Source organism: Salvia hispanica, chromosome 4 (assembly GCF_023119035.1).
Source record: "Salvia hispanica cultivar TCC Black 2014 chromosome 4, UniMelb_Shisp_WGS_1.0, whole genome shotgun sequence".
Taxonomy (NCBI): domain Eukaryota; kingdom Viridiplantae; phylum Streptophyta; class Magnoliopsida; order Lamiales; family Lamiaceae; genus Salvia; species Salvia hispanica.
Window position 1 is genome coordinate 43,951,555 of NC_062968.1, and position 10,664 is coordinate 43,962,218.

The window sequence follows — 10,664 nt, forward strand, 5'->3', positions numbered from 1 at the left end:
GTATATATACGTAAGTGTAAATAAATAAATAAAATAATAATACATATACAATCTAAGAAAATGCTAGATAGATAATGATTTATTTTAGTATTGTTTATTATTATTAGTAGGCATTGGTTTGGATGCAACGTGTCGAGTTCTTAAACTATAACTTGTTTTTCTCAATTTTTAAAATACATCCTAAGTTGCTTAAATGTAATATAATAGATAATCATAGAAGTAAGTCGGCAAAAATTTGTTGCTAGTCCTTATATATATGAGTTTGGCATTTAAGAAAAAAAAAAGTGGGAGGAGAGAACGAAAAGAAAAGGGGAAACAAAGAAGAAACAACGAGAGTCTTTAAGCTATCTAAATTATAGAGGTAGACTATGAATTGTGTAAATTTTCGACCATCCCAATCTTTAATTTTCCATATTTTCTTTACTTTCTAATTACTTGATATATATAAATGATATTTTTATCTTAGATTTATACATGAATATAAGTTGTGATCAATGTCGAACCTTTCTTAAATACTGAATTAGAGACCAAATTTGGGCCACTCATTTTTCTTTATCTTATGATTATGATTAATTTAGAATTAATTGAATACTTTATTAAATAAAAATGTTTTTAATTTATTTTTTGAGTAAAAGCTAAAATAGGTCCTGAACATATGGTCATTTTACGTTTTTGGTCCTAAACATTATCTTTTGGATTATTTGGTCCTGAACATATATCTTTCGGATTTTTTGGTCCTAAACAGATGAAAATTTGATCATTTTGGTCCTGGACTAACTGTTCCGTTAAAAACTAACGGTCAACGCCCGATTTTGACCAAATTAAAATTATAATTTTTTACACCCTAATTAATTTCCTAATTATTTTTATAAATATTCTTTTAAAATTAGAATTAAATAATTTTAATTGAATGTGCAGTTATCTAGATTGGTTTGGTGAAGGAAGGAGGAGATCGAAGAGGGGATTTCAATAAAGAAACTCGAATACTGATTCCAACAAAAATGACGAGACAATTTGGGTTGCCCCCGGCGTCGTCGCGGCAGCCGCTGGTTGACAACGACTTCTAATCGCGTGGCCGGGGGAGCGATGGCGGATTGCGCGGCGGTGGCCTGCTGCTGCCCGTGCGGGGTTCTGAACTTGACTGTGCTGGCGGTGAACAAGGTGTCGGCAGGGCTGTGCAGGAAGGCTCTGCGGAAGCAGCGGCGGCTGCTGAAGAAGGGGATTGTGCAGCCCACGCGGCGGCGACGACGACGGTGACTACTTCTTCCGGCTCGACAGCTCCGTGAGCAGCAGCAGCGTCTCCACCGCCTTCGATTTGTCGCCGTACGAGAACCGAATACCTCCGGCAGAGCGAAACCTCTGCTTCCGCAGAGCCTTTTGTAATTATTTTTTAATTCAGTTTATTCAGTTTCATTGCCGCAGAGCGAAACTGAATTGGAATTTGAGCTATTTTTCAATTATTTTGGGGTCAGTTTCATTATTTGGAATTGGATCCGTTTCGAAATAATCCTCTTTTTCGTTTTCTAGAGAGAGTCGGTTTTTGGAGGCAGTGTTGGTTTTATGAGAAAGAGTCATCGCTCCATAATTAGGGTTTGAAAGGAAGAGGAAGGAAGAAGATGAAAGATGAGAGTAAGGAAGAAGATAAAAGATGAACCCAAATATATTGTTTAATTCTAATTTTAAAAGAATATTTATAAAAATAATTAGGAAATTAATTAGGGAGTAAAAAATCAAAATTAAAAGCTTAAATGAAGGTATGTTATGAAGTAATTTTTCGCATTCATTATATACTGAATTTACTTCAACTGAAAGATAATTATGTCATAACACATTATGAAGTAATAAAATAATAAAGTGAAGTAATAAACTAATGAAATGAAGTAATAAACTAATGGAATGAAGTAATAGCATGACTGAATGAAGTAATAAACTAACGGAATGAAGTAATAAACTAATAGAATGAAGTAATAGCATGAATAAATGAAGTAATAAACTAACGGAATGAAGTAATAGCACGATTGAATGAAGTAATAAGTTCATAACATACATTCATTTAGTTCATTATGTAGTGAATATAGTTCATTATTTACTCCAGCAAGTTTTTATCGAATAAAAAAAATATATAAAAAAAATATAAAAAATATAAAAAAATATAAAAAAATTAAAAATTTAAAAATGAAAAAAAATTAAAAAAATCTAAAAAAAACGTTTTTATTTAATAAAATATTAAATTAATTGTAAATTAATCATAACCATAAGATTAAGAAAAATGAGTGGCCCTAATTTGGTCTCTAGTTCGGTCTTTAAGAGTGGATTTGTAGTTAATAGGACTCTAACTCTAAGGTTTTGAAGGGAGTATATGTTATGTGCTGGAATGTGAGAATTTAAATTGAGTGAATATTTGATCTATATGGTGGAATGTGATGGATATATGATTTGTGTGAGATATATTTATATATTGTATTGGAATTACTTGGTAGATATAATATGGATGTGTAGTTGATAGAATTGATGTATTTTATATATGATACTGAAAGTACATGCATAATATGATTAAAGGGGATCTGTGACGGTCTTTTCCTGGATCTGAAATTATAGTGGACATTGAGATCTTCGGGTCAGATCATATTGGGACCTACTGGTCAAATCACAGTGGGATCTTCAGGTCAATTCATATTGGGACATACGGGTCAAATCACAGTGGGACCTTCGGGTCAATTCATATTGAGACCTACATGTCAATATTGGCATATTGAAAATATCGGGCAGATATCATGATTGATTTGTCACAGAATAATAAACTGGATAGAGTGGCCTATGCATATGAATGTGAAATTGTTTATTATATTTAATGTCTATGGTTATATTTAATGTTTATGGTTATATAGATAAATGTTGTTTTTTGAAGGTATCTGATATGGGTATTTAATTTGACATGTGGTTTTATAGTTTTAAATTTCTGAATTTTTTTATTATAAGAATATACGTCAGAGGGGTTGGGGTGTGACAATATATTTACTACTCCTTCCATTCATTAGTAGGAGTTTGCCATTGTGGTCTATCTATAATGAGGAGGTACAATTCACTTTTACTATAAAATTGGTGTGTGACACACATTTAACTCATATTTTATTATAAAATTAATACTATTTCATTCCATAATAGATGCCACACTTTTATTTTTAATTTATCCCATAAAATATGTCACATTTTTTTTTTTGGAAAAAATTCTCTCAAATATTAATATAAATATATTATTTTTCTTATCTCTGTTTAATGCACCAAACAATATCTTATAAAATTAAGTATCATTATTAAAATGTATCATCTATTATAAAACTGAAAAAAAATATAAAAATGAGTTTCACATATTACTTTTTTTACAAACTTTTCTTTATATTTTTTAAAATTCGTATCCAATCCAGCGGTGAATACAATCCAAGTGAGATTGAAGTCAAAGATTTTAGACTACAAAATTTCGAAGGCCCCATCGTAAATTAGTCCACCGTTGGTTGAAACGCACGTAGCTCGAGTGAAGACGGTGGGGACAATTTATTGTTTTTTTGACTTAGGAATGTTACAATCTTCAAGTTTAATTAATTCCAATAATACAAGTCATTAAATTTTATAATTGTTTTATTCTAATATGAATTACAGGCATCCCCAACCTGAAGTCTGGTGCATGGCCTGAGAATTTTCATTTCAATTCGATATCTCAGCTTCACAATTATTTGAACAGCTAGAAGTGTTAAGTTTGCAATAAATAAATGATGGTCACATTTTTATACTTCATATTGTATTATTTCAAATATCGTATTAACACTTTAAAAATGGACTAAAGTTGTTCATCAATTGAAAATTAAATTACTGAATATTATGAAATTCACTTAGATTAGAAACGTAGGCATGTAGTATAGGGCCGACCTAGTTCAATTTGTCTCGTCTTAATTCACAAGTTTTAATATATTATTCACAAGGGCCAAGATAAGCTCAAATGTGCGTGTCAGAATTTTATTCATCCTATATTTGACTAATTCACCTTACTTCCGAAAATTAATTTGTGATTGAATTATGCTAACTTGTATCTTCCACCTACATATGCAATACATTAATTGTGACATCAATAGTCCAGCACAACTACCTAAACATTCCAAATCAAATAGATTAACCACATTACACTCTATATAAACCGACCACCTTCATGCACAATTACAAACACATTGTGATTACAATCTCGATCTCAATCTACAATTCCAAAAGAGCAACATATAATTCAACAAAATTCTTGGTATGATGAAGTTGTTGTGCTCGGTTCTCATCGCGGCCGCATTTATCGTTGCCATTGCTTCGCCAAGTGAGGCTGCGATCGGGTGTGGTGCAGTGGTTTCGTACCTCAAACCATGCCTCCCCTACGTGACCGGGAAGGGTCCCCTAGGGGAATGTTGTGGCGGCATAAATGGTCTCTATGACTCTGCCAAGACGACGCCAGACAAGCAGAGCGTTTGCAACTGCCTGAAATCCCTTGCCAGCTCATACCCTGACGCCGACCTCGGCAAGGCCGCTGGCCTCCCCAGCCAATGTGGTGTCAATATTCCGTACAAGATTAGCCCTTCCACCGATTGCTCTCAGTAAGCAAACCCAAGAATTAATTTTTAATGATATTCTTCTATAATAATCATAAGCAGTGTTTGTTTTGAAAAATGGCATATTACAGGATTATAGGAGTATTTTCTATTTTTGATTAGATCAATTCTAATTCTCAAATCTAATAAGTGACAGTGCATACAAAATATAATTATAATATTCTTATCCATAATTGATGCCTCAGTGAGTATCCGAATTTTCTTATAACCTTTGTGTCAAACGGAAAGCGATATTCTTCCAAAATTTTCTTTCAAATTATTAAGTTGCATGTATGAAAAAAATAATTGTAGATGCCATGTTGCAGGGTGTATTTGGTAGTAATATGTTTCATGTTATGTTGCAGGGTGCAGTGAGCTTTGATCACATGAAGCAGATTTGCGTTTTCTTCCGACTACAGAATAACAATGAATAAAACAAGGCTTTATATAGCTTTTACTGATTGTCCTCTTTAATGTATGTTTGATAGCTATGTTTTCTCAAGAATAATGGTATTACTATTTATTTCCCTTACTATTTGGTATGTCAGTATAATTATCACTTGGTTCGTGTTATTTCTTCACCTAATCATTTTTTTATATATTTTGATGTGATAAAATAAAAACAGGAAATAGGTGGATTAATTAATATGCATTAAAAATACAGTCATGATAACTAACTCAAGTTAATTACCTTATTACCCTCAAATTTTTCGGCCCTTCCATTTTAATTGAGAATTTTTGTACGCTATAATATAAATTTAATATTAGAGTTAAAATATTTATTTTATTTATATAACATACCAAATAGGCAAATACTCATGTGACATTATTTATACAAAACCAGAAGCTGAAGTGCACCTTAACTGATTAGACACTTTCCTTCTAACCTTTAAATTAGAGGTTCGAATCATCACATGGTAGATGAAGACCTTAACTAATTAGACACTTTCCTTCTAACCTTTAAATTAGAGGTTCAAATCATCACATGGTAGATGAAGAATCATTGATCCACTTTAAAAAAATTTAAAAAGAAATTTATTCACACTACCTATTTAGCGGATTACAGTTAACACTTACTATTAAATATTAACATGCACTAATAAGGTAGAATTCCAGAAGCCAAAGATTACAAAATTTCAATTCCCTAACAAGCACTACTACTCCTAATCCATATTTTTATATGCTTATTATTCTTCAACTCCATATCGAGTTAGCATAGAATCAAAGTTCTGATCATGCATGCCACCAATGTAATCCAAAGTTCAATTAAAATTTTGAAATCAATGTCAAAAATACCAATCTTTCCAATGCAATTAGGCCCCATTAGATCATCCTTTCTAAGCTCCAAATCATAGCTTCCTCCTACGCAACTAGTTCTATAATGACTCATGAGTTCCAGCGACGGAAGCAGCACAAGCCAAGCCGCTGCTCCAGAAGAGGCTTGGCCGGTGCCGGACCATTAGTAGTTAGTACTACTAAAGAGCTAGCGGCTCTCGATTCTCCGCACTTTACCCCATCCGGCCCAACCCAAAAATTGTAGAGTCTGCTTCTTCCCTATTACTCCACTGGGCCCATTTTCTTTATCTAGTTATTACTTATAGCCTACGGCTTAATCATTTGGGCCTTTTTATTTTATTTGTTATATTAGAGCCCAACCCTTTATTTAACATAGCCATATGTTGCAGCACGGTTTTAAGGGCGTGTTCGATAAGTTAGTAATACCAAGATATAGAATTATATATGGATATTTCTAATTGTTTAATATCATAGTTAAGCTTAACTCAAAAAGCCCAATATAACACAAGAGTCCTATCTAATCTTACTAAAATTATAATTTTAACCATATTTATGTAACTCACCAATTTGTAAAGTTAAGCCATGTTATCAAATAATACTACATAAATTTAGATAATTTATGTTCTATCAAACAACAACGAAAAAAAATCATATCTTTATATATCTTGACGTGGAGCTCGTATTTCTTATCTCATTTTACATATCTTTTCATATCTCATCTTTTTTTTCAAACGAGGTTCCGACACGGTTTCGGTTCGAATATTTTTGAACCTGAACCGAACCACGGTTAAAAAATCGACGGTTTCGGTTCGGGTAAATTCTCACGGTTTCGGTTCGGAATCGTAATCGACGGTTTCGGTTTCGATTTTAACCGCCGGTTCGGTAAACTTTGGGCAGGTCTATGCGTAATATACGTATTAAAATTTTGTTTGTTATGTTAGAATTTACTTGGAATGCGGCCTTACTATTCAAATGGTAGTGTAGATTGAATGATGATAAAAACCATTGTGGAAAGATGTTATCAAATCAAACCATAAGTTTATACATCTTGGTGATTCCCAAGAGAGAAAGAAGCTGAGCAAAACAAGAATATGGCGACGAATTACGGATTTTGGGAGCTTCAATAAAAAATACTCCTTCCGTCCCACAAAAGATGTCACACTTCCTTTTTTGGTTTGTCCCACAAAAGATGTCACATTTCCATTTATAGAAAAAGTTATCTTTCACATGAATATATTTTCCTCCTTTTTTCTATTTATAAAATTTTTGAAATTTCGGAAAATCAAGTTTAGCCCTCACCAAATTAGGGATGAAAATCGATGGAAAGTGAAGGATGAAAAGGGCTGAAACTCAAATATCTTAAGTTGCAGAAATGGCTTCCAGTGTTGAGAAAGAAGAAGATAAATGTCCAATATAAATAAAATATTAATTGTTATAATTATTTAATTATTAAATTTAAGGTTAGGTCTTGGTAAACGTACAAAACTGCATAAAGGTATGCACCTATAGGCTATAAGTAAACTTCTAGTACTACTACTAGTTTTTATATTGTTAATTTCAATTTTCTAATTCTTCCTTTTCTTTTTAATTTTAATTCAGTTAACCAAAAATTATATTTTTCATCATTTTAATAAAAATCTGAGGATAAGAAAACGAAGGTGAAATTTAATTTTTAATCCAATTGCAATTTTTTTTTCTTTCATTTTTTATGAAAACTTGAGAATAAGAAAATGAATGTGTGATAATGAAACTGTGTCATTTTTTTGGATTAGGCCGAAAATTACTTATTACTCAAAAAAATGTAACATATGTATGCAATTTTCAATTTTTGTGATTGCGATTTTTTACATGCTATTAACTCCATTTATACTTTATTATGTGCCTCCGTTTATTACATGTTATAAAAAAGGAACCGAAGTTCTATTTTTATAGAGTAGTTTTATAATAAAATGAGCTAATAAAATAAATGGTCCATTAACAAAAATTACTAAATCAAATGAACATTTAATATGAGACATTCACAATAGAAAAAAGGAACACACAAGAAATTTTTTTAAAACAAACATATTTTTAACTTTATAAAATATACTTCTTCCGTCCCACTAAGCGAGCCAATTCTTTTGGCACAAGATTTTAGAAATCGATATTTAAAAAGATAAAGTGGAGAGAATAAAGTATGAGAGATAAAAAAGTAGAGGAGTGAAAATAATAAAGTAGGTGAGAAATTAAATAAGAGAGGAGATTTTTTTACTTATAATGGAAATGACTCGTTAAGTTAGGATATCTCAAAAAGGAATGTGACTCACTTATAGTGGGACAGAAGGATTATATTGTAAAGCCCCTCCTCGAAAAAAATTCTGTGTCCGCCACTGCTTGCATGGAGAAATGCTGCACCACCACGAGCACAACTCCACACGTGGTTTCTTCTCCATGGAAAACTCAACACTAAAGTTAGATTCTACAGATTTGGAGTTAATGGCTTTGCAATGAAATACCAGAATATATTTAACATCTTTTTTTTAGTTGCAAGATATGCAGCAGCTTATGGTACTCATTTTGCGAGCGATGGAACATCTCCATATGTCTCCTTAATCAACCAAATGCATTTTAGAGATCTTGAAAAGAGAATTTGGACGGTCATGTTCTGTATCATTTCATGGTCTATATGGGACATCCGCAATAAGGTTGTCTTTCAAAATTTCAACCCCATTTGGGAGGTTGAGATAAAGCGACTTTTTTTTCGTTTTGAAAATTGGATGAAGGAGGTGGCCAGGTTCCGTGGGGGCAGGAGATTTGACTGATAAGGTGAGCGGCTGCTTAAGGTGTTGTTAGCCTACCTTTGCTTGTGGCTACCTTTTGGTGTTGGCATGTTTTCTTGCTATTCTTTTTGTGCTTTCTGGGTTGGTTTGTGTTGGTTGTTTGTTTGTTTTTTAGGAAGAGTTGTTTAGGAGCCGTTGAGGGTTTTGGGTGGTGTGTTTTGTTGTTTTGGTTGGATATTGGAGTTTGTGACTTTGAGGAGTGTTGATAGTTTGTGAGGGTTGGTGTTGTTATGTTTGTTTTCTTCTTTTGTTTGGTTTTTTGATGTACTTTTCCGGCTTGCCATTTTGGCTTGAGCATTTTTCCTTAATAAAAAAAAAGTATAATATTGCCTTCATCCCATTAAAGTTTGACCACTTTTTTGAATGATACGAGATTTTAGATGCAATGGTTGATTGTAATAAAAAAAAGAGAAATATATAAGTGAATATTTTTAGGGAGACGAGAGAATAGAGAAATTTTATTCCAAATATAAAAAGAGAATATCTTGATGGAGATAAAGTATAGTGAAATATGGATATCTTTAAAATGGAATGAATTGAGTAGTAATTTTCCACGACAACTCACGCAACATACGACAAAATATGCACTAGTCTAGACATACCATGGTGGCAATATGAGGTAGTATGGCCCATCAATATTTCTTTGACAGGTGGAATTCAAAATTGACTCACATTTTCCATATGGAAACTTTCCAAATTAGATTTAAACTACTACTATTAACATGTTTCATCTTGTCATGTTTGAGTCTTTTTCTAATGCTAATATTTTAATATTTAATAAATTATAAAATGATATTCAAACTTACAATAATTTAATAATTAAGTCCTTAAATCAAATTAGATGATTTTTAATGTTTTTAAAATTTAATATACAATATTTCATTAAAATCTTAATTTTGCCTTGATATTAGTATTATATTTGTCCGTTATATTTTTCTCCTCACTTTTTCTTGTCTTAATATTTAATATTTATTATAATTTTTAATAGAAATTAATAATTCATTAAAATTTAATTGAATTATATCCCAATTCCATCTTTCAAATAAAAAACCCATAAATGAGTTTGACCCCTCTCCATACAATTAATATCCGGTGAATTGAGATATGATTTAATTAAATTTTAATGAATTAATAATTCAAATTATATAAATAATAATGAATATGATAAGAAAAATTTAAGAGAAAAAAAAAGAAGGAAAAATGTGATATTAATATCGATTGAGAGATATGATTATAATTTTAATAAAATAATACATACTATTAAATTCATAAAATATTAAAAATCATCTAATTTGATTTATTGACATAATTATAAAATTATTGTAAGATTAGATACTATTTTTACAATTTATTAGAAAAAATTTAAACAAGACAAGATGGAATATGTTAATATTAGAATATTAAATATTAGTTTAAATCTTATTTGGGAAGTTTCCATATGCAATATGTGAGTCAATTTTGAGTTCCACATATCAAAGAAGTATTGGTTGGGCATACCACCATATATTGTCAGTTTGCTACCATAGTATATCTAGACTAGAGAATATTTTCTGCTCAACATACAAAGCACAGATCTGTGTTAATTATATATTCTATCTAAATACTAAGATATCAACAAACAAACTCTAGAAAGTGAAAGCTTAAAAGCGTTGACCTTAAATAGGTTTATTTTCTAGTAAAAACACTCTAACATTTATAGTTATAATTCAAATAATACTATTAAGTAAATTATACTGTAAATTAAAAGCTGTACTAATTATATTATTATATATAGGAATACAAATTACTAAATAAATCATGAAAGATGATCAAATTAGTGTCAATCTCGCCATTTTAAAAATTTCAAAAATAAATCACAAAATTTGGAGATTACTTCTTAAAAAAACGACATCGTTAATTCATGGTAAATGGTTTCGTTTTAAGATAC

General features: G+C 31.0%; 1 protein-coding gene and 1 long non-coding RNA gene across 2 annotated transcripts; both read left to right on the forward strand.

Annotated features, from left to right (window-relative positions):
• Positions 1 to 208: 208 nt before the first annotated feature.
• Positions 209 to 1,504, forward strand: LOC125185100. Its single transcript, XR_007170049.1, has 2 exons — positions 209 to 361; positions 919 to 1,504. It is a non-coding gene; the product is annotated as an uncharacterized LOC125185100 (long non-coding RNA).
• A 2,774-nt stretch (positions 1,505 to 4,278) lies between these two features.
• LOC125223653 (non-specific lipid-transfer protein 2-like) lies at positions 4,279 to 5,157 on the forward strand (the record flags this gene model as incomplete). The annotated part of the gene is made up of 2 exons (XM_048126899.1): positions 4,279 to 4,628; positions 4,988 to 5,157. Coding segments are annotated over 2 exons (360 nt in total), but the record flags the coding sequence as incomplete, so codon positions are not given.
• Positions 5,158 to 10,664: the final 5,507 nt, after the last annotated feature.